General features: G+C 35.3%; 1 protein-coding gene across 2 annotated transcripts in view; it reads left to right on the plus strand.

Annotated features, from left to right (window-relative positions):
* The window catches only part of LOC123684007 (insulin-like peptide receptor), an 81,989-nt gene extending 69,853 nt beyond the window's left edge, over positions 1-12,136 (plus strand). For both annotated transcript variants that reach the window (XM_045623086.1, XM_045623084.1), the window contains exons 3-6: positions 2,251-2,404; positions 4,607-7,158; positions 7,963-8,335; positions 11,227-12,136. In XM_045623086.1, coding sequence (XP_045479042.1) covers positions 2,251-2,404; positions 4,607-7,158; positions 7,963-8,335; positions 11,227-11,419 — 3,272 coding nt within the window. In that variant the 3' untranslated portion in view covers positions 11,420-12,136. The remainder of the gene's footprint in view (positions 1-2,250; positions 2,405-4,606; positions 7,159-7,962; positions 8,336-11,226) is intronic.
* The last annotated feature ends 958 nt before the right edge of the window (positions 12,137-13,094 follow it).

Consider the following 13,094-nt stretch of genomic DNA (forward strand, 5'->3'; position numbering starts at 1 on the left):
CTTCGACCTAAAAAGATAACCAGCTTCATTATGTTCATGAGAAACCTATAATTATCTTGCACACTAGCCCTTTCACTGGCGATTCAAAACAGCGTCATTCAGATTTCTGAATCCACCGCAATCAAATAACCCCAATGAGGTATTATGTAGACAATTAATCATAATTACTGATATTATAGAAATAATGAGAAAAGCTGACGTCACGTTAATATACTATGATACTGATGAAGTGATCAACACGAAATTTTGAAACTAGCTTGAAAACTAGTCATAGGATTGAGTTGGACCTAAAGACTTGCTTGTTCAGGAAGTCATATTCTACAACAAACCAACAATTCAGAAAAATTAACTGGTTACAATTTTTACATTAGGCTGCTGCCTAGTTTTGGTACAAAAATAAATATTGATGGCATAAAATCAAGGAATTAAATTCATTTCTAAAGAAATTGACAACACAGATTTATGAAATCTCAATCATGCATTGAATACTTCATATGTAGCTTTGTATTGAATAACACAGGCCAACAAAATGAAAAAAAAAATTTGGTGCCAGAAATCTAACATCTGATTTTAGATGTTTTTAATGTGCTGATTCCAAAAATGCCACCAGATTTTTTCTATCAGCTCTAGTTTTTGAGATACACGTTACAGGTTAAATGATATATTTTTTTCTGATAAAGGACAACAAATAAAGAGATAAATATGTACTTAATCGTCAGCGATTAAGTACATATTTATTATTTATTATTATTTTGAAGCAGATTAAGCAACTCCGCAGTGTTTCAATCAAGAAGAACTAAACGATCTTATAAGAGACCTGAATCTCTCAAAGGAATCCGCTGAATTACTTGCATCCAGATTAAAAGAAAAAAATCTACTTTGTCGAGGTACTAATATTACATTTTATCGTAAAAGAGATAAGGATCTGCTGCCTTTTTTCACTCAGGAAAATGACTTGGTATTCTGTAACAATATAAAAGGGCTCTTAGAAAAAATGGGTTTGCCTGAATACACTCCAGATGATTGGCGCCTTTTTATCGACAGTTCAAAATGTAGTTTAAAATGTGTTCTTTTACATAACGGTAACAAATATGGCTCAATTCCTATTGGTCATTCTACTACCATGAAGGAAGAATATGAAACAATAGCATTAGTTTTGAGAAAAATTAAATACGAAGAACATCAGTTTGTGTTGATTTAAAAATGGTTAACTTCCTCCTTGGACAGCAGAGTGGTTATACAAAATATCCTTGTTTTTTGTGCCTTTGGGACAGCAGAGCTAAAAATGAGCACTGGGTTAACAAAAATTGGCCTTCAAGAGATGTCATGATTCAAGGAATACAAAACGTGATCAACGAACCTTTGGTTTCAAGAGAAAAAATCTTACTTCCGCCCTTGCATATCAAGCTAGGCCTAATGAAGCAATTTGTGAAGGCCTTAAATCGAGATGGAAATTGTTTTGGGTATTTGTTACGTAAATTTCCTGGCATTAGCACGGAAAAAATAAAAGCTGGTATATTTGATGGTCCTCAAATAAGGCAACTTGTTAAAGATCCACAATTCACCACATCAATGAACGAGACTGAATCTAACGCTTGGAGTTCATTTGTTCAAGTAGTACAAAATTTTCTTGGCAATCATAAAGCAGAGAATTACGTAGAATTAGTGGAAACTATGCTTTCAAATTTTAATATTCTCGGCTGTAACATGAGTATAAAAAGTTCACTACCTCCACAGCCACCTAGATCGTTTTCCAGAAAACTTAGGTGATTGTAGTGAAGAACAGGGGGAAAGATTCCACCAGGATATTAAAACTATGGAAGATCGTTATCAAGGACGATGGGATAGCCACATGATGGCGGACTACTGCTGGAGCCTTCAGCGAGACTGCCCTAGTAAACTCCATTCTAGAAAATCGTATAAAGAAAAATTTTTATGTGATTAGTGACTAATGTAATTATGTAAATTAAGTTTTTGCAATAAATACTTAAATCCATGTGTCTTTGTTTTTTTTAACTGTCAATAGTAATATTATATATTATAACAGTTATAACGTAAATTATATACACCATTTTTTTAAAAATCTCAAAAACTAGATCTGATAGACAAAATCTGAGAACTTTTTTACATTCTGCATCCAAAAATTACTCAGGAACAGTTAAAAAATCGCAGGCACCAAAATGTGTGTTGGCCTGTGTAATCATTGCATTTGAAATATTCATTCTTCAACATTTGCATTTTTTTATGTAGGACATTGCTGGTCACCGAGAAAATGCCAGAAGATATACGATGACTGCCACGAAGAATGTTTAGGTTGTTCTGAAAAGGATTCAGCGAAACACTGCCTTGCTTGTAAGAACTGGATAGATGGCGATACTTGCGTTAGCAAATGTCCACCCAATAAGTAAGTTCTCAACATTTTGTTAGTACTCATCCATGTTTATATAATGCAAATTCCCTCCTGAATCCATAAAAATCATCGAATGCTTAACATTTAGCATTTTTATAGACTCAAATGAAAAGGTTACTTGGAATACAACAACTCCTACTTGAACGCCACTGATATTCTCGCAATTTTTTCGAGATTATTCTTCGAAAATTATAATTAAGGTCGAAATCTTTAAACCTCACCGTTTTCCAGATAATCAGCCTCAAAAAACTTGGAGAATGACGCCTAATATAATTGGCAAGATACAGTATTGGCAACGCTGCATCTTGATATTATACATATCAAATGAGGGAAATACAGATGAAATTTCATTAGTTAAATAAAGATAATATCGGGTGTCCCAAGGTGAGTGGCCTATTAGATTATTATGGAAACTATTGATGGTAAAGATTTCAAATTTTGTGGATAGATATTTGGCCATGTAAGGTACATTTTTGAAATAATTTCACATTTGCAGTGTTGCCGGATGTACGACAATTTGGCAACAACTTTGTTATTTTAAATGGGACATCCGGTATTTATATTTTTTTTATGATACTCCATAAAATATTAAATCTATTCACTATTACTTTTCCATCCCTATCTTCAACGGTTTTTGAGTTATTAATTATTTTTCGAAATTTTAGATCAAATTGGCGTATTATGAAAATGACTCTAGTTCGCTCAATATTTGAGATTTAAGTCAGAAATTTTGCAAGTCGTTAGATATTGATCTGATCTGTGTCACTGCTTTTGAATTATGGTTGTCAATAATACAGGACGGACCAAAAAAAATCATCATTTTCCAAGTTACAAAATTGTAAAAAAGTCTATTTTTTCAAATTAGACACCTAGTATATTTTTCAATTTTTGGAATCAGTACAACACACTCTACAATTTTTCTATTCACGTCCCTATACCTATCTCAACTGGATTCAGAGTTATATGCGTTTATTAGATTTCACATTGATTCAATAAGTTAATTTCTTTTGTATTGTTATTTTCTCTATGTCGTTCATAGATGGATAAATCAATGAATCAGTTCAATCCATAAGTGTCGAAATAAACAATTATTGCCTAACAGGTGTTTTGTTCCGAGGTTTTTCTATAAATAATGGCTCAAGAAAGATATACACATATAACGCATATAACTCGGACTCCAGTTGAAATAGGTATAGGGACGTGAATAGAAAAATTGTAGAGTGTGTTGTACTGATTCCAAAAATTGAAAAATATACTAGGTGTCTAATTTGAAAAAATAGACTTTTTTACAATTTTGTAACTTGGCAAATGATGATTTTTTTTGGTCCGTCCTGTATTATTGACAACCATAATTCAAAAGCAGTGACACAGATCAGATCAATATCTAGCGACTTGCAAAATTTCTGACTTAAATCTCAAATATTGAGCGAAGTAGAGTCATTTTTGTAATACGCCAATTTGATCTAAAATTTCGAAGAATAATTAATAACTCAAAAACCGTTAAAGATAGGGATGGAAAAGTAGGAGTGAATAGATTCAATATTTTATGGAGTATCATAAAAAAAATAGAAATACCTGATGTCCCATTTAAAATAACAAAGTTGTTGCCAAATTGTCGTACATCCGGCAACACTGCAAATGTGAAATTATTTCAAAAATGTACCTTACATGGCCAAATATCTATCCACAAAATTTGAAATCTTTACCATCAATAGTTTCCATAATAATCTAATAGGCCACTCACCTTGGGACACCCGATATAAACACTTTCCTTTCCAACATCAATTTGAGGAAGGAGGTAACAAATAGACGTGTTCGAAATGATTTGGTCTACTTTATCTGAATTCTGATTTGTAGGGAGAGAAGTTCTCTACTCTTATTCTGGACTTCTGAACTATTGTTTATGAAAGGGTAGAGGGCCTAGAAATCCTAGAATGTTTATTTTTCGGAATTCTTATGCATTCCTTTTCAACAGATATTCCATACCAAAATGCCGACTTGCCAGTACTACTGTATGATTCAATTATAATCCTGCTTCTAGAATAAATATAACAGAAAGATCTTTTCACAAATCGAAAATGTTCAACTTTTCTTTTTTTGAAATCACATTTAACTCAATGGTAATGAAAATTAAATGTTGCCTTAACTCTAATCTTCATAAAACCACACAGCTCACCATTTTGTTGCAATTTCCAGGATTATGAGCGCAAACATGATGGCTTGCGTCACAGAAGAAGAATGTTACAACTTCAAGGACTCGTTGAATATAACAGCATGGGTTTTTCAAAAATGGTGCCTTCGTAGATATACATGCCCGGAGAATTACGAGCTGGTTTCCAAACCCGTCAAAACTTGTAAACTGTGCGAAGGACCTTGCTTCAAAGAATGCCCAGGTACTTCGATCAACAACAAGCAGGATATGCAGCAGCTGAGAGGATGCACCTACATCAAGGGTCATCTTGAGCTCAAAGTGCGCAACGAATACGAGGTCTATCACTTGTACAATCTCGTCAACGTTTCCGTAATCAATGGATGTCTCAAGGTTGCCAGATCGGACTCGCTCAGTTCCTTACATTTCTTGAGGAATCTGAAGCAGATCAATGGTGTTGATAAGCACACACTCTGCAACAACCACACCGTCTACATCCATGACAATATCAACCTCAAAACTCTCATCGATGTGGATCACATCAAGACCGATGGGAACATAAGCATAGGATTTCATTACAACCCGGAGCTCTGCATTTCTGAGATAAAGAAATTCGCAAGGATATTAGGAATGCCTGATACAACCTTCGAAGACATATTGCAGCAAGAGAAAGATGTGTCGCCTGATTCCAATGGAGATAGAGCTATGTGTGGCGATCTCAAGTTGAACGTGACTGTAGCTAAGACCTATCCGACAAATGTTACGCTAGATTGGGAACCCTACTCTTCGAACGATGCTACAGTAATAGCTTACACTTTCTTCTACATCCGAAATCGAACGCTTCAGGAGGAAAACAATTATAATTATGACAACAATATGTGCAGTGATAATGGTTGGAGAAGTAGATTAATTTCTGAGAACACTTTGACTATTACTGATTTGCAGCCTTTCAGCCTGTATGCCTACTGGATCAAAGTCAATTACCTGAAGAACAATAGAGGTGGTTCGAAAAGTACAGAGATGAAGTACTTCGAAACAAAATCGGACGACCCAACAGATCCCATAGACTTTAATATAGAACCTCTATCTCCAACTAGTGTTAAGTTAACTTGGGAGAGTCCTGAATACATAAACGGAATTTTGAATCATTATCATCTTTATGCTTTTTTGGAGAAAGACGATGCCAAATTCGTTAATGAAAGGAATTACTGTATATACCCTCACGTCGTTAGTAATGTTGAGAAAATTGAAACGAAGCCAGCTAGGATATTAATGAACCAAACGAATAACGGTGAATGTAATTGTAATGTTCGAATCTTCAAAAAGGATTCTTTCTGTGGTGCCAAAAGTTTACAATTCCCCACCAAAGACTGCAACAACTACTTGTACGACTTAATAGATAAACCCACGAAAAAGAACAAAAGAGATACATCACAAGTAGAAGCTGTTACATCCGCTGAGAAAATGATAAACATCGAAATAAATGCGAACAAATCCGAACATATCCTGGACAACCTTAAACCTTTCTCTAGATATATATTCTGGTTTTCAGCTTGTAACTATGAGTTCGGTAATAGATCACAGTGTAGTGCGATTTTATTTTATTCTGTCAGAACTTTGGCCAATGAAACAGCCGATCAGATTACTCGAGCCAATGTGAAGATAATTAACGATAACTCGGTTTCACTTACATGGGTGGATCCAGAGAAACCTAACGGAATGATCGTTGCCTATAACATTGAATACAAGAGCGCTGATAGTTCCAGCTCTGTTAACGTTCTGGATTGCATTACCAGAACGCAACACGTTACCAGTGGCTTCGTTTACAGGATCGAGAATATAGATCCTGGAACGTATTCCATACGAATAAGACCTGTATCTTTGCACGGACCTGGAATCTACAGCCCGAAAGCTCTTTTCCAGATAAAAACGCAGATAAAGCCTTGGACGATATACTTAGTGATTTGCGTTGGCTTTGCTGTGATATTCACCTCTTTCATCTACCTTTGGTACAGGAAGAAGACGAAAATCGAAAGAGTTTATCTCATACCGAATATAAACCCGGAGTACTCCAGGGCTGTGTATATTGAAGAAGGGTGGGAATTGGAGAGAGACGACGTGGACATGAACGAAGTCCTTGGTCAGGGAAGTTTTGGTGTAGTGTATAGTGGTTATATTAAATCGAAAAATTTACCGTGTGCTGTGAAAACTATAAACGATACTACTGCAACGATCCACAAATCGGAGTTCCTCAAGGAGGCGTTCGTGATGAAATCGTTCAACGATGCCCATCACGTGATCAAACTTTTCGGTGTAGTGTCGAAGGATGATCCTCCTCTAGTCATAATGGAGCTGATGCAGAGAGGTGACCTCAAGCAGTACCTGAGAAACGCTAGAAAAAACCCCAAAGCGATATCTTTACCGGAGATGTATCAGATGGCTTCCCAGATAGCTGATGGAATGGCCTACCTGTCGGCCAAGAAGTATGTGCATAGGGATTTAGCAGCCAGGAACTGCATGGTTGCTGGCGATAGAACAGTCAAGATTGGCGATTTTGGAATGACTAAGGATATTTATGAGACTGACTATTATAGGAAAGGTAAGTGTTGTGATGCTTCAATCTTTCTTCGTTAGTCTTCCATTATCCACTCCTGGATGTAGACCTCTCTCATGTTCCTCCATGCTGTCCTGTCTTGAGCTAACTGAAACCATTTATTTCACGCATATTGTTTTATATCATCAAGCCATCTTCTCTGTGGTCTACCTACACTGCGTTTCGTCGTTCTTGGTCGCCAGTGTGTTACTTTATATGTCTCTAGTTCTTTATCGGATTTCTTCGTTCCTTTTTCTGTCTCTAAGACTGATATTGAGCATAGTTCTTTCCATCGCTCTCTGCATCACTCTCAGCTGGTTTGCGGTCTTCTTAGTTATTGCCATAGTTTCCAGGCCATATGTCGCTACCGGTAATATGCAGGCATCGAAAACTTTCCTTTTAGGGTTTATTGGGATTTCGTTAATCCTGAATATATATTTCATCCTTCCAAAAGCCATCAAAGTTAGCCTGATTATTCTTTTTATCTCTGCTGTTTGATTTTTTTTACCGATTGTTATTGAGTGTCCTAAATATATATATTCGTCTACATTTTCAAGTTGTGTGCCGGCTTCAATCTTAGCTAGAACATATTTTTATTGTAACGTACATCATAAAGAAGAAATAAAAGAAACTAATTAATATTTTCTCTTCCCTCTTTTCTTGTAAGGACATCATCTAGTATCTGAGGTTTTGATTGTTTTAAGTGACTTTCTTCTTACTCTTTCATTAAGTTCTTAACCTGTTCTTCTTTCACTTCAATTTGAATAATTTTTTCCAGTATTGTATGTACATATTGCCATTTTTTTCAAGGTACAAGTGGTCTACTTCCAGTTCGCTGGATGGCTCCAGAAAGCTTAGCTGATGGTGTGTTTTCCTCTGAGTCCGATGTTTGGAGTTATGGAATAGTGTTATGGGAGATGGTCACTTTAGCCGAACATCCATATCAGGGCATGTCCAATGAACAGGTTCTCAAGTTTGTCACGACCAGAGGGCGTTTAGGCCGACCAAAAGATTGCCCGAATGTACTCTGGGAGATTATGGAAGCGTGTTGGGAGCACAAACCTTCTAAAAGGCCCCTTTTCATAGGAATTGTTGAAAAACTAGAGCCACTTGCCGGACAGTCTTTTCCTCTGGTGTCATTTTATCACAGTCAGGCGGGCATCAATCATAGGATGAACTATGGGTGAGTTATTATTCATTCATTTAACTTTTGGAACTATAAAAGTTATCTCAAAATTGGAAAAATTATAATTTCAAAAGAACGATTCTTTATTGCATAGGCCTTTGATGCAATTATCGATGATGGAATCTTTCAATCCATGCCAGCCTCTATCAGTGACGAAATGTAACGAAAATTACGCTGGCATAAATTTCTTGTTATTCAGAATTGTATTTTCAATGTCACCAATAGATGTTGCACTGTGTATAGAGTTGAAGCAAACTTCAACATAATCATAATGAAGCAAAACTCCGCAGTTTTCTCCCATACTACACACTAGAAACTAGAAACACTATTTCTGCGCCCTCTCTTGGCTTGGGGTCAACTGAAGGTTTTTTCTTCTTCATGGTCGATTCATCGATTTGTTCATCTACAGATAATATTGAAAACAGATTCCTACTGCCAGACCCATTCGAGTACCCACCCCAAGCCAACAGGTGGCGCGAAAGAACTGAACAGAAATTGGTATTGAAAATCTTTTGAATACTTTCTAGAATTGTATCATTTCAATACAAGCTAATGTTTTTGCTGAAAACTAAAAAATCGGAATTTTTCGATATTTCGGTGCTTCAGAATTGTTGAATGCACTGTCACTGAAGTAGTATAGAATCCTAAATCCTCGATAGGGGAGTCATCTATGAACAAAGGTGCTTATCCCGGCTTTGATATCAAAGATATCTAGAAATATTTCTAGAAATCTTAGCATAGTATAAGGAAAGGATAGTAGGCCAGTGTAGTGCTTTTTTCGATTTTGTTGATGTTGAGCGCCATCTAGTTGTACTCACGTTTAACTCGAATTTTACTGTCAAAAATTGGTCCGTAAAGTGGAGCCCTCTGAAAAAATTGGTGTTATTTTGAAGAACTAAAATATTTGAAATAGAGTGGTCAGAAGATTTCTATATTTGAATAAATATTCAATGAATATTCAAATATTCAAATGTAGTGGTAACTTAATAATAACATAAAAATTGTTGGCAATGTCATGCGACCCCTTTTCAACCACGCCACTGAATGAATTATCGTATTATTTCTGCGCCATCTATAGCTCATGATTCAGAGCCATCTATTATCGAGTTACTTCTCCACTTTGGGTAGTCACGAAGTCCAACTACAGTAGCGACCCCTGGTGACTATTTCCTTGCCGTCAAACGGCGGTTGGCTTACTATCCTTTCCTTATACTATGATCTTAGTTACATCTCGGAATTTTGAAATTCCCAGTTAAACTTTTCTCAGAATTTTGAATTCCTGATCCTGAGTTATAATTTTCTGAGCTCGGATATAGGAATTTCAGAGCAGAGTTTCTGGATATAACTCCTTCCAGGGCTTGGTATATCGGGTGTCCCAAGGTGAGTGGCCTATTAGATTATTATGGAAACTATTGATAGTAAAAATTTCAAATTTTGTGGATAGATATTTGGCCATATAAGGTACATTTTTAAAATAATTTCACATTTCCAGTGTTGCCGGATGTACGACAATTTGGCAACAACTTTGTTATTTTGAATAGGACATCCGGTATTTCTATTTTTTTTATGATACTCCATAAAATATTAAATCTATTCACTCTTACTTTTCCATCCCTATCTTCAACGGTTTTTGGGTTATTAATTATTTTTCGAAATTTTAGATCAAATTGGCGTATTACGAAAATGACTCTAGTTCGCTCAATATTTGAGATTTAAGTCAGAAATTTTGCAAGTCGTTAGATATTGATCTGATATGTGTCACTGCTTTTGAATTATGGTTGTCAATAATATAGGACGGACCAAAAAAATTCATCATTTGCCAAGTTACAAAATTGTGAAAAAGTCTATTTTTTCAAATTAGACACCTAGTATATTTTTCAATTTTTGGAATCAGTACAACACACTCTACAATTTTTCTATTCACGTCCCTATACCTATCTCAACTGGATTCCGAGTTATATGCGTTTATTAGATTTCACATTGATTCAATAAGTGTTAATTTCTTTTGTATTGTTATTTTCTCTTTGTCGTTCATAGATCGATATATCAATGAATCAGTTCAATCCATAAATGTCAAAATAAACAATTATTGCCTAACAGGTGTTTTGTTCCGAGGTTTTTCTATAAATAATGGCTCAAGAAAGATATACACATATAACGCATATAACTCGGAATCCAGTTGAGATAGGTATAGGGCGTGAATAGAAAAGTTGTAGAGTGTGTTGTACTGATTCCAGGAATTGAAAAATATACTAGGTGTCTAATTTGAAAAAATAGACTTTTTCACAATTTTGTAACTTGGCAAATGATGAATTTTTTTGGTCCGTCCTGTATTATTGACAACCATAATTCAAAAGCAGTGACACAGATCAGATCAATATCTAACGACTTGCAAAATTTATGACTTAAATCTCAAATATTGAGCGAACTAGAGTCATTTTCGTAATACGCCAATTTGATCTAAAATTTCGAAAAATAATTATATACTCAAAAACCGTTGAAGATAGGGATGGAAAAGTAAGAGTGAATAGATTCAATATTTCATGGAGTATCATAAAAAAATAGAAATACCGGATGTCCTATTCAAAATAACAAAGTTGTTGCCAAATTGTCGTACATCCGGCAACACTGGAAATGTGAAATTATTTTAAAAATGTACCTTACATGGCCCAATATCTATCCACAAAATTTGAAATCTTTACCATCAATAGTTTCCATAATAATCTAATAGGCCACGCACCTTGGGACACCCGATATATTATAATATTTCAAACATTCTACAAAAAAATTGTTTTATTATCCACAATTTTGCCCTTCCTTCGAATTCAATAATGCAAGATTTTTCATCTTTGATAAACTATCCAATTTATGAGTTTGAAATTTTCTAGGAGGCAAGAATCAGTAGCAATGAATAACGATGCCCAGAATTCATATCTTGAGAGAGATGGAGATGGTGAAATGCTAATGGATGAAGATGAAGAAGATTACGCACATCATTCTAGGAATCGTAAAGTTACAATGGTCAGCTCTGACTCTCTGACTTGGCCGTCATCTTATTCCATATCAGGACAAACACCGTGAAAATAGATGATAAGGGAAATCACAATTTATATTGTTTATATTTTTATACTGAACAATCCGAATTACAGAATAAAGTTACCTTTATAATAAGATTTCTATATTTGAGGAAATACTTATTGAATTCGATTTCATTAAGAGATGAACTATTTTTTCAAATGGAACTGTAGATTGTATTTCATTATATTTAAATTGTGTTCAAATCGCTAACAATTTGTTATGTAAAATACCTCATAATTCTTTTATGTTTTTGTTTCAATCCAATGCCATAAATGAAGACTGCTGTTTGATGATGAGTATTCTGAAAATTGTTTTGTTGTTGTTGAGCTTTGATGCGTAAGAATTAATGTTGTTTTGGATACATACATGAGTGTTGATTAATTGTTAGATGTAACAAATACTGAAAGTTTCTATGTTTTCTGTTAATAATGTTTAGTGGAAAATATGTAGTTATACTGGGGTCCTAATAAACATTCTTTTTGAGTACCTGATAATTTGATATTTTTTAAGGAAGAATATATTGTGTGCTTACAATAATATAAGACGAGATCCATGTATTGGTACCATCGAATTTTTTTAAAAACCTCTTGATTGTGTTTGTAAAAAGGAGGCTCAGTGGAAATTTTATTTACAAACCAATATTTGTGTTGTAATGAAACTCTTTATGATTAATTCTGAAGGAAAGCCCAATTTATATTTGAAAATATATTTTTTTTCGATTGTTCAGGTTTTATTGACAGAAAATCCTCAAGAAATCCACAATAGTACTCTATTCATGTCTTCATTAGTATCATAAACCTGATAATATTTATTTTGGTTATTGTATCTTCAAAGTGTTCAGGTATCCAACGTCATTAACCAAGCAGGCTGGTATTGTTTCATCTGGGTATCAGTTTTGGACAAAAAGTCCTCCATATGGTACACCGATGGATCCAAATCAGAGAGGACATAGACTTTGGGTTGTATAGACCTAAACTGAGGATCTCTTATGCTCTGGGAAGTGAGCCCTTCATTTTACAAACCAAGACAATAGCTGACTATATGTGCATTCGAGGGTGTCTTAAAAGAAACCTCATGGGAGCTCCTTTTTATCACTACAGAAAGCCAAGCCATTCTGAGTACCCTTGAAAAATATAGCCAGTGGTCTCTCCTGACATGGGAGTGACATAATACCATAAAGCAACTGACCAGAGCTAATACAGTAACTCTACTATGGGTCCAGGGACATTTTGGTATTTAAGGAATAGAAAGAGCTGACGAAATGACGGAAAAAGCATCAAGGTGGGCTTGGAAAAGACCAATATAAGGCAACGGTCCAACAATGGCAGTTGGACAATAATATAACCTTCTGGAGGAACACTTCTAGTCTTGCTCAGGCGGAGAAACTTATGGTGCTTTCCCAGACCCATTGCCACAAAGCTTTTGAAGCTGCAACAAGCTGAGCTACAGGTAATGGTGGTTCTGCTGATGACAGGCCACTGTTAGTGCAAATATCATTTGTACCGCATGGAAAAGGCAGTAGAGATTTTCAGGCTCTGTGGAGGTAAAAACAGCTGAAAACATGGTGTGCAAATCTCCACGGTTGACTGGCATAAGAACCGCTCGTATGGGAAACTCAGTCCTGGATACTCACGAGGTAACAGCCAAGGTTCCTAAGGATTTTGTCGGTTTCGTAAAC

This window comes from Harmonia axyridis, chromosome 7 (assembly GCF_914767665.1).
Source record: "Harmonia axyridis chromosome 7, icHarAxyr1.1, whole genome shotgun sequence".
Lineage (NCBI taxonomy): Eukaryota > Metazoa > Arthropoda > Insecta > Coleoptera > Coccinellidae > Harmonia > Harmonia axyridis.